At 37.6% G+C, this 19,312-nt stretch overlaps 1 protein-coding gene across 1 annotated transcript in view; it reads right to left on the bottom strand.

Annotated features, from left to right (window-relative positions):
* Positions 1 to 3,479: 3,479 nt before the first annotated feature.
* LOC113232485 (G protein-coupled receptor kinase 2) overlaps positions 3,480 to 19,312 on the bottom strand; it is a 155,874-nt gene continuing 140,041 nt past the window's right edge. Inside the window, exons 3-13 of the mRNA XM_026467229.1 lie at positions 15,708 to 15,820; positions 13,717 to 13,864; positions 13,264 to 13,469; positions 12,639 to 12,828; positions 11,567 to 11,699; positions 9,974 to 10,109; positions 9,585 to 9,725; positions 8,680 to 8,883; positions 6,889 to 7,072; positions 6,607 to 6,704; positions 3,480 to 4,391 (exon numbers count right to left, since the gene is read on the bottom strand). Coding sequence (XP_026323014.1) covers positions 4,284 to 4,391; positions 6,607 to 6,704; positions 6,889 to 7,072; positions 8,680 to 8,883; positions 9,585 to 9,725; positions 9,974 to 10,109; positions 11,567 to 11,699; positions 12,639 to 12,828; positions 13,264 to 13,469; positions 13,717 to 13,864; positions 15,708 to 15,820 — 1,661 coding nt within the window. The 3' untranslated portion in view covers positions 3,480 to 4,283. The remainder of the gene's footprint in view (positions 4,392 to 6,606; positions 6,705 to 6,888; positions 7,073 to 8,679; positions 8,884 to 9,584; positions 9,726 to 9,973; positions 10,110 to 11,566; positions 11,700 to 12,638; positions 12,829 to 13,263; positions 13,470 to 13,716; positions 13,865 to 15,707; positions 15,821 to 19,312) is intronic.

The raw sequence follows: 19,312 nt of genomic DNA, 5'->3' as shown, positions 1-19,312 counted from the left end.
CATCCTACACTCCGTTTCACAGCTCCGCTACAAGTCCTCGCATCGCCCAGCTACCTCGCACATTTCTGGTGCTACCGCAGCCTTAGGGTCCCTACATAGGGAGACTTAATATAATAATAGTTCATAAGAGCCGCGCCCTAACTGGGGCCATGCCCACCTCTAACCCAGGGCACTTGATTTCGGGTAGTATAAAAAGCGTTTTACTTATTGTGGGTCGACTGCACAAGTCAGACCACGATTGCGACTAGTGCTACAACAGACCTCTGCTTCTGTTTTCGCAATTGCAATTCGCCATTAAAGTTCCGTACACTTTTCACATCTGTTTCCGTTTCTGCTTCCGCAACATTTATAACGGAACTTTAATCGGAAGTTTATAACGTTGCGTAGCATTAGGTGCTGGTGCGGATTACTTCGCGATGGAACGCGCGTTTTTTAGTAATTTTGTGTTGTGTAATAATTGCACGTGAATTATGAAACCTAAAACAAGCCCTGTTGGAGTTCTTTATAGTATTTACACTTCCGCTTCCGCATCCGTTTCCGCTAAGATTTGCTTTTGACATCTGTTTCCGTTATGACACTTCCGTTCCATCACTACTTGAGGCGCTACAGGGAACAGGCGGCAGGCGCAAGTTAGATTAACGCCGCCCGCTCCCCGAGCGATTCCCTCTATCGTCAACCCCCACGTCCCTGTTGTTAGCGTCTCGGGTGTGGTCTAACTTATGAAGTCACTTTTAAAAATAATGTTGCCAAGTTTATTGTCGAATGACGTGTTTAGTTCTTTTTTCAACGAACACACTGAATCAGAATAAAAAAAAACGTTCAGGATTTTAAACTATTAATATGCTATATAAATATTTCATTTACATTCAGTCTATACGTACTTGCATCATTTTTGTGTTATGAATTTTTTTATTTTTGTTGAAGATTACCTTGGTGATACACAGGGTTATTTTGTAAAATGCTAACAATCTCGCAGGACCATATTACTAACATCATAAACAATAACTTCTCGATGCCTGCAATGAACACTACGGGAACTTAATTTTAGGACCGGTTCTGTTTTTATTTTGTTTTTTGTTTCTTTACTTTTTGTCATATAATTCGGGGAGTAAATAAATGTGACCGTTTAAAAAAATGACAGAAGCTGAACAAAATACAAAATTGGCGTGTTCATTGGAGGTATCGTTTTGTTCCATGACTTTTTACAAAACATAATAAATTTACCAAAAATTTACTTTTAAGTTTTTGTTGCACTAATTGACACTTTTATGATCTGAATCTAGTAGTAAGTTCAATCGAGCAAATGTCCTCCCCGACGACCCCACCCGCGCTCCTGCGTTTTGGACAGAGTTATCACTGTTTAGAGCGACCTATTGAAATATTTTGTATGAAAATAAAACGTTAAGAATCATTAAAAGTTTCGGAACAAAAGTTGCTGTTTATGATGTCAGTAATATGACTATATTTGAGAGGTATGAACCCTGTATATGAATTAATAAATAACTGAATACGCCAAAATACAACCGCCTGCGCGTCATCTAATCTATTAACAGTTCCATTCTTATTTGTATCCTGGTAGAACCACATCTTTTTAAAGATAAGAAAGGAAAAAAGTCGAGATGTGGAAAAAATCTTTTACCGTTTCTATAAAAAACAAATGAGTTATCTTAACTAAATTGTTCATGTTTTTTTCAATAAATTTCATCAATTGTTTGTTACTTATTTCAAACCAGACGATATGACAGACAATTTAAAATGTTTTTCAATGTTTTTTCGCAACTTTGAGCAATATAAGTATATATCGAGTTCTTAGGTTTTCGCGATTGTTACACATAAGAAATTAAACTATTTTTCCATTTCATTTATACAGTCAACCGTCACCATGGGACCTGTAAAGGGCCCGAAGCTTTGTTTGCTTGGAAAAAAGACAAATATACGCGATTTAAAACCGGAAAAATAGTTTCATTTCCTAAATATAGTATAAACAAAATCAGTTTTATTTGCTAACGAACTTTACATTTTTTTATCTTCGATACCGTCTTGTTTGAAAGAGTACACCTATTTCTGTATTCAAAGTACGATTTTTTTTTTAGAAACCAAGTCTTGTTACTTGAAATAATCACAACTGGCCACACTGATGCATACCAAATGCCAGCATTCATTAACATCTACAGCACTTTTATCATGAGTTTAAAGTGTAGACGAATGTATTTGTAAATTTTGGTTAACAAATTCCATAACGCACCTAACGGTCACAACAAGAACTATAACAGCGAGTGCTATAAACTCTATGGTCTGTATTCTATGGTCTTGTAACAGATGAGACTTTCGTCACGGGAATTCGTCAAGCTTTTCAAATTTCATTTGAAGCTGCGATTATCTGCCGTCACATTTTTATCATCGCGTTTTATTTATCGTCTGACGACTGTCGTTCTAGTTCTTCCCATTGTCACGACAGTCTGTCGTTGTAACGTCAAAAAAGTCGTGAACGACATTTAATCGTGTTGTCCTATTTGTCAACAACTTCATTTAAATATACAAGCCACGACACATTAAACTGCACGACTATCTGTCGTCACGATATAATGGGAACGAGCCCTTATCTGTTTACGCTGATGATTCTATGGTCAATGCTCAATAAATAATAAAAAAGTAAGTTCTAGTAATAGACCCGTCCACCATTGTTTGTTCTTATTCATAATCTGTCTGTAATGTTGGATGTTAACATTAAAATAACATTTTAATTATCATCTTAGGAGGTAGTTAGCAACTATCTGCACTGCACACTCATGGTATAGGCTGTGTTTAAGAAATTGTACCTTATAGTCTGTCTTTTTTGAAGACGGAGTAAAACGTGTTGCCTGCTTGCGAGCAGCTAGTGATTGCAGTCGATAAATATTCTGCCGACTAAATATTTGTCACGCTTATGGAATAAATATCCGAACTTGTTTCACTTGTTTGATTATTATTATATTTGAATCATCCTCGACCCATTATTCATCCAATTATTGAGCACACGTTCATTAAAATTTTACAAAATTTTAAAAAGTTTACACATAAATACACTGTATTTAGAACTATGCTTATGAAAAATACAAAGAGGAGACATATTTTAAAGTTTTTCATTTTAATGCAATATAGATAATGAAGTCCGGCTATTCTTGAATGTATATTAATAAAAATTGGTCTCGATACTAGTAGGCCAACTGTCAAAATAAGAATAAAGAAGGCAATAACGCAATTAGTTTTACCTTCCTTCACAATCTATCGATAAAACTATCGTCAACAACTATATAACTATTTCAAATTTTATGAAAACTGACAACACTACAAATGTCATTTTACTCCGTCTTCAAAAAGACAGACTACACGTCATTTACAAACAGTTCAAATAAAATAAAAAAAACTATTTTTGTTCTTAAATTTATTTCATGACGTTGAATTCAAGTGTGACCAGTACATAATATTCATAAAACAAGTAAAAGATTATTAAAAAAATATACTTGTAGAGAAGCAAAATAGGTACTGTAATTAATTAAATACAAACATCAACAGTAACTATTATGCTTCTCATCTTTTCGCTAAGTAAGAAAGAGACGCATATAGCTTGCATAGTTTTGCCCAAATCTTTCCATCAATTATATACAAAGTTACTTTTTCGTAATTTAAGAGACTCAAATCCATTCGTTCCATTCGTTTTCTTCAGCCATTTTAAAAAGCTATTGTGACATTTCAGAAATATAACAATCTCTTGACGATACCTATATTATGTTGATTATACACTTGTACGATTGTATAGAAACGGCGCCAATCGGTATATTACATTATTTTATTCTATTGGGTACAAAACACATGAGTAAATTAATGTACTTGGACACGTTCCAGTTATTTAACAAATGATTTATGATTGTACCCAAAAATTTGTTTTGTGCATAGGTACAAAACGTATGGACAGGGTGATTCACATATTTTACTTGTAACTTTGTCCAAATACCCTCTGACAGAATAATTCGTACGTGATTGCGTTCTTAACTTTATTTAACGTTCGTTTATACAGAAGAAACCGTATTTGCGTCCAATCCACGTGTGATAAATACGAAAGTGTTGATATTCGCAACTTTGTCCAAATTTCTCGGTCCGAAGATGGACGTGACGGTTCATAAAGGCGTACAAACGTTCATCGAGTGTGTACATACTATAGGGAAGGTCGATTCGTGGGCACGTCCAACGGCGAGTTAGGTGGTCGGCGAGTGCGAGTGGGGCGCGGGCGTGGGCGTTGGCGGTCAGCTGAGCCGCGGCGCGTGCGGCGGCGGCGACGTGGCCTGCAGCAGGTACTCGGGCACCGGCACCGGCCGCAGCCGCGCGGGGACCTTCTTCTGCGGACACAGCGTCTGTGCAAAGTCATAGTCAAGTAATTTTTATGTCATAGATAAGCAATTTACACTTGAAACCGTCATACTGATTGAACTCCACTGCTCATTCGTAAGGCAGATTCCCTTGAGAAGAATGAGCATGAAGCTTTAGGGGTTGCTCTTTATAAATATAGATTTGAATACATTTATCATTACAATATTATTTTATCTTAAACATCTTAGATTAAGTCTACTTATTAATACACAGATCGAACACTCAGAAAAAATTCCTTTGATCCGGTTGGATTCGAACCGACGTCTTCTTGCATACCGTGCCAGACGCCATACCAACTAAGCCACGGAACGAACCAACGGACCTCACGAATTTTTCTATGTGCTTGCGTCGTGTCTTTGTACTTGGTCTTTCAACGACTTTTTAGTCGTAGCGCCATCTATGAGAAATCTATTACAGATTTGTCACCCAGTTAGTACCTTTACAGCTACCAGTCCTGGCGAGAGATATCGCTATTGACTGTATTAATTAAATTTTTATTGAATTCAATTATTTTTTGTGAAATTACTCAACTAGTTTGTTATAATTATTAATACAAAGATCGAACACTCAGAAAAAATTCCTTCGATCCGGTCGGATTCGAACCGACGTCTTCTTGCATTGAGTCTACTTGCAAGAGCTAAACGGGCCACTACCACGGATTTTGGTCATCCAAGTACGCAGAAGCTGTATAATAACCTTGAGTATAAAGTTTTTGTTTCACTATAGTTTTAAATGTCGTAAAAGGCAAATTTTGAATATCAATCGGAACCTTATTAGCATACACATTGTCATTTCAAATTAATTTGAGATTAACGGGAACTTGCAAGCGATTAAGTTCCCGGTTGAAAATTATATATATGTTAAGGCGAGACACGGGAGATCAAATGGTTACAAAAAATATACGATACACGTAAGGATATTGTCTACAGAATTTACTTATTTGTTACACGATGGCTACAGGATATACTTCATCCTATGAAGACTAAATTAAAAGTGTAAAATTGATTATTTAAGAATGAAGAAATAGAGACGAAATAAGGGCCATCCATCCCTGGCAACTCATCAGGTAAATGGGCCTAATATAAACTCTCGTTAGCGCTGAAATCACAAATTAGAAAATTGAAATAGTACAGCCCCAACAACTGACCTGTGTGTACGTCTTCGTATATTCTAAAAATATTCTGTATTTATTATAATAAAGTCAAAGTCAAAGATCATTTATTCATAGGTAAAATTTTGACACTTGAAAACGTCATTTTTTTTTAAGCTACTGCTCGTTCACTACGCTGACCTCCCTGAGAAGAACGAGCAAGAAACTCAAGGAATTGCTCTTTTCAAATAAACTTAAATGCTATGGAATACACGTTGAATCAAATTTGTGTGGATTCTGGAGCCGTGTCGTCTTTCCGTACATCTTTATCTAACACGTAGTCTTCAATTTTGTAATATGACTTTTTGATCAAAATATTTTTAATGTAGTTTTTAAACTTAGGAAATGATAAACTTAATATATGCTCCGGACAACAATTTATTATAACAATTGGGCTGTTCCATTCGGTGGTGTGGGAAAAAGAGCAAAACATCTAATTACAAAACAAAGGGACACACATTTTATCGGTAATTAAATATTAAATAAATTATTTTGCAATTTACGTCCATTATAGCAAAGCTCAAGTTAAACTGGTCGATTTGAAGTGAAACAATTGACGACACCCGTCATCTTATCGAATTTGGGCTGGCCAATCGGAGCGCAGTTGTCACAGTAATGATATGGCAGAATAGTCTTCAAACAAATTAAATGACATTTCGTCTCTATATCTGGTTATATAGTCGATGTTTCTCTTTAAGTACTACAGAGAACCTGCTAAATTTTGATTTTCTACTGACGCCCTATAGTTATTAAATTCATAATTATCTTAAAATTTGAAAATCGCCCAGCGGTTTAACGACACGCCGCTACGCCCCCTGCCCCGTCAGTCGCCATCGGGCGCTTGTCGACGACAGGTCTGTGGCAAATCTTCTCTGCCTGTTCTTATTTTATTCATATTAATTTACAACGCGCGGGTTGTGCGACGCAAGGCGCGGTCCCCTACATTTCTTATAAAATGTAGGGAACCCTAAGACATTTTGTGAATGAAAAAGGTACCCTTCGTAAACTTACGGCACTAAAAGAAAATGTAGACATAGTACGATACTAACCCGTCTGGCGAAGACGAAGCAGCCTTGTTCCTCGTCGGGCTGCGGAGGCGTCGGCACCAGCTGCAGGTCCAGCGTCTCCGATTCGCGGCCGTCTTCGCCTGCATCAAACAAAACAATCATAGTATGTCATCGCTACAGCAGTGTTTGGCGCAGCTATTGTAATGAAATTTTAAATCACTCGAATTTGAGAGCTAAACGTGGATATAATAGCTTTATCGAGGCGGCATAACTACGGGGGCTGCACGTAAGGACAACAAATGTCCTGTCACGTGATAAGCGCACCTCTAGAAAATACGTTCAATTCCGTATAGCACCCAGTCTCGATCATCTCCGTCTGCCAAGGAATGGAGACGGAGCCAGTGTTGAATTTGCCGTAGAAGGTGTCGTCTCCCGCGTCGAGGTTCACGCCTTTCACCGTGGAGAACTGCTCGATGTCGAGGACATCTTTCGCGTACACTGCGTGAGGCTGAAATTAAATGTAATGAATAATGTTAATTTTTTTTCTGCTATTTTATTATGAATGTATTTGTTTACGGATATAAAATAGTGTATATTATTGCAATATTTATTTACTGAATATTATGATATTCATGTAATTATTTATTCCTAAGTGTGAATATTTTTGGTTACGTTTTTAATTTTTTCTGTTTTGTTTTTTTCTTGTGTATTTATTGTGATTATACTCTACTAGTTTGTACTACGATTTATATAAAAATCGAAGAACACAAAGAAACATTTCTTAAGTTTGACTGGATTCGATCTCTTGGAAAATTTGTTGCTAAGCGAATTTGCCAAAGTAAACACGCCATTACTACTAGAGATGAAACGGATATCCGGTAAGTATCCGGCCTAATTTTACAATACCGCCGGATACCGGATAGTAGATCAATATCCGGCCGGATATCGGAAAACTGAGAAATTCACAATTAGTACGGGAAACAAATTGGTTTATTGCTTAAAGAGAATAGCAATATCACAAATATTGGACTGCGTGATTATAATAATATTACAAATTATTGCTTGAGAATTACTTAAAGTAAAACTTTGTATGCCATAAAGGCGGATCACAGTGATTCAAAATTCATTCTTGTAACTTTGCAACCTGCGTGTCACAATGAAATAAATGATTCTTGAAATGATTTGATTTATCGAGTTCTTAGGTTTTCGCGATTGTTACACATAGGAAATGAAACTTTTTCTGGATTTAAATCGCTTAATTTCTTTTTTTCAAACAAACCGACCTTTCGGGCCCTTTACAGGTCCCATGGTCACGGTTGACTGAGGTGGTACAGTCTTCAACCAGTTATATAACTATATATATATTATAACTTATATTTTTTATAACTATATATATATATTTCGTTTCGGGCCCTTTACAGTTTCGTTTCGGGCCCGAAATGTCGGTTTGTTTGAAAAAACAAATATACGCGATTTAAATCCGGAAACACAGTTTCATTTCCTATGATTTGATTTGATAATACAATATTACCCTAGGACAGTGTTGGGCAAAATTTAATTGTTCTGGCAATTAAAGATTGACAATTGATTAATTGTCAATTGCGAAACAGCAATTAACGATTGATCAATTGTTAGTTGCGAGAACCGCAATTAACAACACTTGGGTGCCCCGGTTGGGGTCCCCGCTCGGGGGTCGCCGCTTGGCCCCAACCGGGGGCCCAAACCGGGGCCTCCAATCGAGGCCTCCAACCGGGCCCCCCAACCGGGCCTCCAACCGGGCCCCCCCAACTGGGCCCCCCAACCGGGGCCCCTAACCGGCCGGAATTGATTTTAATTGCAAATTTAATTGCAATTAAAATCAATTCAATTGAAATCAATTGCAATTAAAATCAATTGCATTTAATTGCAATTGATTTCAATTGAATTGATTTTTTAATCTGATTGAACTATTGATTGAAATTTAATTGATTAACGCCCAACACTGCCCTAGGACAGATACCGAATCTCAGAAATGTCGCACTGGTGCCTCCGCTTATTCGGACTCTTTCTCAACGCTGATCAAGAGCGATTGTAACAGTTTGTAACGCCTGTCCGAGGGGGCGGGCGAACACTCACGTCGGGCACGAAGGGCGCGTCCACCATGCCGGCCTCCAGGCGCGCCCAGCTGAGCTGGCTGAAGAAGCGGTGCTGCTTGACGGCGCCCGCGCCGCGCTTGCCCGCGCCGCAGCCGAGGCGCGCCGCCGCGCTCTTGGCCAGCAGCGCGCCGCACAGCGCGCGCGCGCACTCGCTGAACTTGGCCGAGTACTTCTCCGCCTCGTGCTGCAACGCGACTCACTCTCACGTCGAGGACGGGACGAATAACGCCAGAGCGGTTGCAGTGCCACTCGGAGGGGCCCTGAGCCTATCTCGCATGGCACTCGCGAAAATTATACCAACTGCAGGAAAAGTTATCGGCAGGCCTACCGCTTGTGACAGCTTACGTAACAGAGCGTCTGTTACGCCACCGGGACAATTTCAACAGGATATTTCTGACGGTATTGAATAACATGTTGATTGAAGGAACTGGCTACCAAATTAATCAATTGTTGCCATGTGAAACTGTTTTTTTTTGCAACATGCCTTTTGGCACTTTTTTAATGAATTTGTTATCATAATATCATATAATATCGTCACAAATATCTTGTTCAAATTATCCCGTGTACAACACGACATAACTGTTACGTAAATTTATTTCTGTTCTAGTTATATTAGTCTTTTTTTTGTGTTTTTTTTTTATAATGTGACGTTGCAATAAATGGTTTCTATTTCTATATTTCTATTAAACTATCGCTCCTCCCGCACCGCGCTGCTACCTCAGGAACTGGCTCAATTAAGCGATAGGCTTGAACTTTCGTTCATATAACCTTTCAAACCTTTTTTGAAAAGTTGTCGTTTTGGAAATGTACACCAAGGACGCGAAATCATGCTTCCAAGAAACCCGATAATATGTAACTTTGTAAAATATTTATAACCGTACTGACCTTGACTCTCCGGTCAACCTCTTCCCGTTTGACCTTCTCCTTGCGCGCGCGGAAGGGCGCCCGACCCTCTATCATCTCGTACACCAGACACCCGAATGAGAACCAGTCCGGTGAGAACGTATAACGTTCGTTGTCTATCACCTATAACGAAAGTAGTTCACTACATTGTCTCTTAACCCGTTTATGGGCAACAGCGGAGTTTACCGTAAAATAAAACATTAGAATATGGTAAGTATAGTATCCCGTTTGGCTACGTGAATCTCAAAAAAACCATAAACGGGTTTTACGATGTCGTATCCAAGTGTATTTATTACAAGTCCAATAGAGATTCAGATTTAGCTATTCATTATTATGCATAAATCAGTTTTTTATAAAATGATAATTTTTACCTCGGGCGCCATGTATCCGACAGTGCCGACGCGCCCGCGCACGCTACCGCCCTCGGGCACGTCGACGGCCAGCCCCAGGTCCGAGATTCGCACATGGCCTGCGTCATCTAGGAGAATATTCTCCGGTTTGCAATCCCTGCAACAAAGAATACATTATTATAAAGTGAATATTTATACTAGAGATGAAACAGATAGTGATTTGGCCGGATACCGTTTATCTGGCGAACACTTTGGCCGGATACCGTTTCTCTGGCGGACACATAGGCCGGATAGTCGGATATCTGACCTACTGTCGTAAACATGTCGCGACCGCTTTACAGCGCGTATCACTGTGATTGATTGATTAGTGAATGATTGCACTTTAACATTGACGATTTGACTTATTGTGGTCACTTGGTTTTTATAAAAACGATTAATTTATTCAATAACAAAAATAAAACAGTAAACGAAAAATGTTAACAGTGGAAAAAAAATTGCAAATTCGGCAATATTTTAATATCAGCGCTGTTTCTTTGTTGTACCGAATGCAAATATCTCGTGGTGGAGAAGGAAAAAAGCAATTACATCATTCTTTGACTATATTAAAATTTCTAGTTGTTATAAGGACAAGCCTAGCACTAGATACGCTCGTTATTATTTTGTTTCATTTGATTTCCTTAATTTGTTTGTCTCTCTACCATCTAACTAATTCTAAGCCTTGACACCAGTTTTGCTAAAAAAAAAAACAATGAACAAAGTTCGCTGAAGGTGGTCTCATTCATGAAAATAAATAGAACCAACTTTTACTACTTAATGCAAAATAATTGGTCTTCATCCACCATAATTTGCCCTTATTGAAATTTGAGTTCTAAATTTACAGACATCGTTATCTAACTTCATAGTTCTTTAAGTTACAAGTAATAAACAGATTGTCAACGATCCTGTAGTTGCTGTTTATCTTATTACTATCATCTTTAATCAATAAATCAATTTATTTCGCGTGCTGATTATGAATGGACAATCAGTTTTAAACACCCGTATCCGCCCGGATATTGTTCTACTGTCCGGTATCCGGCAGGATAGTAAAAATAGACCGGATACCGGATACTTACCGGATATCCGGTTTATCTCTTGTTTATAAAACAGAATACGAAATTCTGCAGCAAACCAATTACAAAAATAAAGAAAATAAAATGAATAATAATAATATTTACAATAATAATGCATACACTCAACATAGCACCGTACTAGATTAACGCTACATCGCGGGTGTCATAGACACACACATAGACAACCACAAATTACACCCAAACTCACAACAGAAATAAATGTAGGCCATATAAATATTTCTCCCGGCCTATACAATATTTCTCGAACCTGGGACCACGGCGTGGCAGTCAATATTAAAAAAACTAAAAACTAAACTAAAACATTATCTTTTAAAAACAGTTAAAATTAGTTAACGTGCTCGACTTATCGGAATTTTAATACTTATTAACTAATTACAAGCTTCGCTCACAAAAGCTCTTAAGTTAGCGGCCGGCAGAAAAATAAGGTTATTTTACATAGTACATGTGTGGATAAAAGATTTTACCTTCAATGAAGACATCTTACCTGTAAACAATGCCCATTTTGTGCAGATGCTCTAGGCCGCAGGCGACCTGCGCGGCGTAGAAGCGCGACCGCTCCAACCCGAGGCCGGTATCCGCGCCGCACATGTTGTAGATGTGGAACTTTAAGTCCCCGCCTGTCAAATACACGCCTGTCATTATCACTCGGAAAACAACTGCGAACATTAGAGCCCATACACATGGCGTGTTTTATACGCGCCGAGTAAACGCGCGCCATCTGCGCGTGTAGGCGCCGCAAACGCGCTGCAGTGAATCGATCAAAACACGCGCAAACATCGCGCTGCAGGCAAGAAGCTTATATACTCCACTGGAGTTTTTTTATATTTTATTTATAATGTCAAGTGACGGGACGCACAAGTCGTGCGCCTGATGGTAAGCTAGCAGCACGCCTGTCCATAACAGTTCCAGTGCCACTCAGAGCTTTAGATCACAAAGATCTGAGTGACACTGCCAATGCGCCCGACACCCTGAGACATAAGTTGACAAGTCCCATACGCCTGTAATTTCACCAGCACCCTTACCCTTCAAAACCGGAACACAGTAATGCTAACATTACTGATTGGCGGCAGAAATAGGTAAGGTTTTCTTCCACTTCCCTGGACGAACTCTTTCACAAGAAGTTTTACTGCTACTGAGTTTCACTTAGAATTTCATGTAGTTGCTTCATATCAAAAACTAACTGAAGTTAAAAAACAAAATTAAAACTACATCTTATCATAGTGCGCTATACATACGTGCGACTACAGCGCGTAAATCATCGTCATCGGCGCGTATAAAATACGCCGTGTGTATCGGCTCTTAAAATAATATTCTACAAAAAAAGTTACACCCTAGTAGGTTACACCACTTTTGCGCTGATAGCTTCAATTTGAGTTAATAGTTTGATTAAGGTATCATGTTTTGACTGCGTAAATGCCTAGCCTAAAAATATAGAAATCTACGTGACGGGTTGAATCGTGCTCCAGCTGCAGTGCCACTAAGAGCTTTAAATTGCAAAGATCTGAGGGGCACAGCCACACAAGGAGCTCTTCTGCTACTACTAGACGTCCACTTACCATTCATAATAGTAAGGACAAGACACAGCGCGTCCTTGGTCTCGTAGGCGTACGCGAGGTTGACGACGAACCGCGAATTGATCCTTTGCAATATCTGCTTCTCGATCAACACCATCGCCTCGCCTTTGCGTTTCTTTATACGCTTCTTTTCCAGTTTTTTGCATGCGTACATTTTACCTGTTGCTCTAACCTGTAAAACAATGGCACAGGATCATCAACGATAAACAAAAAAAAAATATTTTGATAATTTGCTATATAGCATTTCGGAATTTTCCAGTCACAAGCTTCAGAAACACGTTTTCGGGCTTTTTGAAAATAGCCATTGTTGTCTTTCTTGAATCTATCAGCTTCTCGTAAAACTGTTAGTAACAATTTTTGCTAGAATAAAAAAAGTTTAGTATACAGAACACAACGACACAGCATAATATAACATTTATTTTATATACAAAAAAACAGATTTGGTTTTTGGATTGTGATTTTTCCCAACCCAGTATTTTATAATTGGACAATCAAATCTGCCTGCAATCATTTTTTTATTTACTAATATTATGCACCCCGAAGTCGGCGTAATCTTCATTGGAGGTATCGAAATGAATTTTGTATTATTTTCTTTCGTTCTATTTACCTGACAAGCGCAAACTTCGCCAAAGCCGCCCTTGCCCAACACCCGGTACATGCGAAAGGTGTGCTGAGTGACCGGCTGGGCCTCGAGCCACTTCCACTGCAAGTATCGGTGAAAGTACATGGACCGTTCGAACTCCGCAAACGGCGTGCCAGCCAGGAAGCTCTTCACGCATCTTATGCATTCTGCGAATATATCTCTGGAACCACCTGAAAGCAGCAATTGATAAATAATTGTAACAAAGAACTTCGCACAAGGGCAAGGTTTCTTAACCTTTTTCTAGTCATGGACACCTCTTAAAATGTCAAAGAGCCCACGGACCCTTTCCGAAAAAGTAAAAAAAACTAGGTTTAGCTGTTACTAGGTATATTGTTTGCGATTAAACTTTACTTAATATGAACATGAATATGCCATCATTGGCATATTCTGCTAATGGGTAAAATAGATAGAACTAACTGTCTATAAGTGTGCTGGTGTCCTCAACAACCGCGGGAGTGACGACATCAGTGACCCCCGCGGCGTCCTCCGTCTTCAGATACCGGCCGAACAATTCCGTCGCGAGCGCCACGCGTGACTCGTCGACCTCCACTTCATACCGTTCCGCCTGCAATTTAAATAGTCACAACAGATTCGACAAAGAAATTAATACGGCGCATAATCCAATAGAACAGTTTGCGTTTAATTAAATTAGTAAAGAATTAGATTTGCAGCGTTCGAAGTGATAAACTATCATTGATAATTTATCATAATAACTATCACGATATCACGATAGTTCAATACTGATAATTACGAAATTAATTGGAAAATCAAAACGCTATGACAAGCAATGTCATATGAAATTTTCCGCTTCGAAGCGTATTCAAACGCGTCAAGTGTCAATATTAAAACAAAAGAAACAATCTCGAAATATTTATAATATTTAATGTAAGTTACTTGTTTCAAAAAATGTTTAAAGTAGATTATTTCGTATTTTCAAATATGAATCAAATAAAGAGACTTCATGGATAATTATCGGATAAGTATTGAATAATTAACAAATAAATATCATGATACTTACCAAAGAAAATAATTTCCTTGGTAATTTCGAACCCTGGACTTGCTCATATTTAACGTAATGTGAATGTGAAAATCATCTCTGCAATCTACGGTTTGTATTATTGATACTGTCTCAGTTCGAATTCTAATATTTTTCCGCACTAATACGGTTCATTTTGCTTGGGTCGAGCGGCAGAACCGGTTTTATTTCAGAATTTTTTTTTACCAACGAAATTAATGCCATTTGAAAAAAGTATATCGTATACTGTAACGTGTTGTGTTTAGTTCAGTTGATATAAAAAACCGACCTCAAAAGTACGTGGAATTACGGCTATTTGCTAAGTTTTATTGAAATATCCCCTAGTTCGCCACAATACAGGACTTGACACTGGAGATAATAATAATCGGTTCTCACTACGACACTACTCAAAGTATATTGAGAGAAAAACGCCTTGAATGGGAGAAATAGCAAAATCAACCATTAAAGTAATTGCTCCTAAATTAAAGTTAGGCGCTATTTATAAAAATGAATCTTCATGCGCGAACAGCCACCCTTCGAGGTGGATGATTTTCTTCAAAATGAAATGGGACCACTATGGAAGTACCCCCTTTCCAACAAAAAAAGAATCATGAAAATCGGTTCACAAATACCGGAGTTATCGCGTAACATACATACAAAAAAAAGAACATACAGTCGAATTGAGAAGCTCCTCCTTTTTTGAAGTCGGTTAAAAAAATCATTGGTATATGTAAAGTATCTATTGAACACAGCGGTTTTCTTGTAAAATTTCGAAGTAAGTTTGTGTTTTTTTTTCAACGTGAAAATTTTTAGAAATCATGTTTACACACCATATAGTAATCAGTATATATCCTCAATTTTACTATTCATTTTTCCAAACTGATTGATTCAACACTTTGACTGTTACGCTGAATCTACAAACGCCATTTGAGGTAGTATAAGACTCTTAACTAAATGTAGTTGAAATATTAATTACCATTAGCTTTTGTAACTTATAGTCGCAAGACATTTAGCATAACACTGCCGCAGACTTATAGTCTTAATGATTCGCCGAATTCCAGATCCTTTTTTAATGACGCAAAATATCTTTGCCATCTTTTCTTTGATTAACGAAAAAGAGGTTCGTAACTCGGGCGGTACTTATCAGTATGTAACGTGGGCTTGTGATACGAGACCGGAATTTAATAAGCATTTTATTAAACCCGGAGTTCACGAAGTCGGCTTTACCTTGGCTCAAAAAGTTAGCATTTTCTTCGTCGTTACATAAGCCACGCCTACTCAGGAGTAGGCTACTTTGTCTATCGAGAGAGAGTGGAGCCGGCTTCGTGAAATCCTAGCCTTAATTGAAGAGTGAAGTGAATATGGGTTGAACCTTAATACGTGTAGTACACACCGCATCTAAGAAGTTGTTGTACTTGTGGTAGTGCGGGCGGTTCTTCTCGCAGAACTGGCGGAACAGCAGCTTGCCGATTGGCTGCTGATCCACCACGTAGTCGTAGCCTACTTCTGTAACAAACAAAACGTAACGTTAGTAACTTAGATAGATTTGCAAAGGATCCACTAAAACTAACACCATAATTATTATTATATTGAACCGCTTAAAAATAACAATTTTTTTTTTAAAAAAGGAACGTATAGCTACGCATATAACTAATACTTTTGGAAATCATGGCAGTGAAAAAGACGCTGGCTTAGCATAAATGCCGCAGTTTCACATTCTATGTTACAAGATAGTTATAACCAAATTTCAAAATGGATGTATTTACGTTGAGACTATGTAAAATAACTTGCTTTGCAACTTAGAGACTATATATTGCTAAGTTTGAGGAGTGGTAGTCCAATTGTAAATGTTTAGTAGAAAATTCTCTTGCTAAATATGTTGATGTCAACGAAAACATCCCGATGAGACCTACGAGTCGAAGAAGGTTTATAACCCGAAAGCGTATAAAGCCCACATCCTGCATTGAACTTAGCGTGGTGTAATATGGACTAAACCTTATCTTTGGAGTAAATCCGTGCTCAGAAGTGAAACATATAAAAGGTTATACATCGACACCCCCTAGGAAAAACATCGTAACTCATCTTCCATTTTTGAGTTAGTGTCATGTGCTTATAAAGTTTTTTTTTCCGCTACTTGACGATCTAATTATCGAATGTCTGAGGGTCGTATTCCAGAACTCTACTCAATGCTCAAGTCAGGACTTGAGTATGATTCAAAGCACTCGAAATCATACTCAAGTCCCTGCCATTAGGGTCGTATTTCCAGTGCTTGTGTTTCAATTGCAATCCTGACTTGAGCATTGAGTAGAGTTCTAGAATACGACCCTAAGACAAATAGTTTAGAAGTTTAGATGATGCATACAATTGTATCTCATAATCATTTTCGAAGAAAAAGAACGTATGTTGGAGAGCAATGATTATATAACGAAAAATAACATGCTAACTTCAATTACGATTTAATTATTGGTATGGATAGCACACGTCGCCCAAGAAAAAAGTGTGTTTTAAGATACAATACTTTTATTCGGACTCCTGCTCATTTTATTTTGGTAAACAAGCGAGGTATAAAATTATATTTTACTTTTGCTTTGGAAGTAACATGTCATGATGAAGAAGAAAGGAGGTTTGTTTTTACATGACTTGAATACTATTTATTAAGGTCCTGTTTACTAGACAAAAATTTAAAATCGAAAAAAAGATTTGCATTTGGGTCGAGTACATAGGATCATTTACCATGAAACAGCAGATTTGTATGATGAACATTAAAAACTCTACATGACTGAAAAAAGATTCAAAGTTTTTAATCCTGCACCATGTTAATTATTTTGTGTATTTGTATGCATTTGTGGCAATAGATAAATACATCAGATTATACACGAATTTCAAATTTGTACTCTGATTCCTTGACTTAGGACTAAGTTTACAATATACATATACTACACAAATTTATAAAAGAACACATAGAACAGATACTTATAGATAGAACTATGTTTACTTGAACAAGAGACTATTAGTTAATTATTCAGATTTAGCCATTAATCTCTCTTTGTTTTATGTTCATTTTGGGGCAATTAAATTATAAAAGATTATGTAGTTGACTAAGTTTGCGTAATAGGCTCGAAAGAAAACTGGAAACCAGTGCCAAGGTTTCTTCTCAGACTTCAGCGAATATCGAGACTGTCCGTCATGTACAGCCCCAGTCTGGCTACTTACGATAGTGGTGGCAACCGTTAGTTGTGTTATGCATAACGAGAGGCGAACAAGTCCAACAGCTCCGGTACCTACATATTTGGTTGCGCTCACCCAAGGCACTAGTCTTTTGAGGACCGGATGAAGTTTGTGTCAACGAACTGATCTGGGGTCAGAATCTGGCTGGTAAGGTCCCTATGTAAGCTTGCTTGCACAAGTAATAGTGTCCTTCTCGTATAACCGAGAGGGTGAATGGGAGGGGCATCGATACAACCTCAAATGACTTTGATTGATTCCGTATGACAGTGAGTGTTGAATCAATCAATTGAAAAAAAAATCTAGTTGAGGATATACACTGATTAGCTACGGTCTGAAAACACGATTCCAAAAATTTTCACTATAGAAAAAAACAACAAACTTACAAGAAAACCGCTGTATTCAATGGGTACATTACATATACCAATGATTTTTTTTATATCAACTGAACTAAACAGAACACGTGTACTATACGATATATATTTTTCAAAAGGCTTTAATTTCGTTTGTAAAAGGAATTGTAAAAAAAAGGACTTGAGTAAAATGAACCGTATTAGTAATGGAATAATGTGAATTAAATAGCAAGGTATGGGTCCACCGTGCAAATTTTTTTATATTTGCAAATAGTATTATTTTCTTTATTATGTAATTTATATGTGAAATAAACAGTTTATGAATTGCCCCGACAAAATACCGTTGAATTTAATCAGTTGGAAACCAATATAGGATTAAACATCATTTCCCCGTTTTATAGCGCGCTCAAGGGACTATTCTCTTGATTTTATCGCTTGTCGTTTAATTATTGACTGCTTTTAGTCACGTTATTGTCGTAGAATTCAATGGAGAAAATCTACTGATTTCCAACCTAAGGTGGTACAATGGTTGTTCAAGTTGAGGAAGTTTTAGCGAAATATCAGTGAGTAACTACACGAATACTCTTCGGCATAGAAAATAACAAAAGAATTGTTAATACAATAATAAATTCCAAAGTAGAGGGAAGACATCTGCGTTTAATTTAAATAAAATAAATGGAATAAATATTGTAGGAAATGAAACTATTTTTCCGGATTTAAATCGCGTATTTGTTTTTTCAAACAAACCGACGTTTCGGGCCCTTTACAGGTCCCATGGTCATGGTTGACTGAGGTGGTACAGTCTTCAACCAGTTATGTCTAATATTAATGCAAACCACCCTATTTGGATGGATGGATTTAAATCCGGAAAAATAGTTTCATTTCCTATGTGTAACAATCGCGAAAACCTAAGAACTGAATAAATATTGCTTTACTTTGGCCAAATAGTCTGTTACTGTTGCTAGAAGACGTCAGTTCTAATCCAGCCGGATCGATGGAATTTTTTCTGAGTGTTCGATCTTTGTATTAATGATTATAACAAACTAGTGGAGTAATTTCACAAAAAATAATTGCATATCCATTCAAAACAAATTTATTTATGACCTTATTATAAACTATGTTTGAACGAAGCTCGCAGGACTGTGCTCTTAATGTCGGACAAGTTGTTTTTAGACTTTGAAATAGTAGCTTTGGTATTGACTTTTGACATCAATGCTCGTGTTGCCAGGAGTGTAAATTAGTTTTCAGACATTCCGCAACATGGCATGGCGCCAAATAGTAACTCGTCTACCAATAAAGCGATTGGTGACATAATTAAAAATATTTTATCGAAACTAACAGGGTTGTATGAAACACTCGAGGCGAGCCAATGATCGTATGTAATATGAAACCAAAAACGTTAAAGTTGATACACCAAAAT

This window comes from Hyposmocoma kahamanoa, unplaced genomic scaffold (assembly GCF_003589595.1).
Source record: "Hyposmocoma kahamanoa isolate Upper Pololo Valley unplaced genomic scaffold, ASM358959v1 76, whole genome shotgun sequence".
Lineage (NCBI taxonomy): Eukaryota > Metazoa > Arthropoda > Insecta > Lepidoptera > Cosmopterigidae > Hyposmocoma > Hyposmocoma kahamanoa.
Note: the sequence above shows the minus strand (reverse complement) of the source record. Positions and strands in the feature narration are given on the sequence as shown.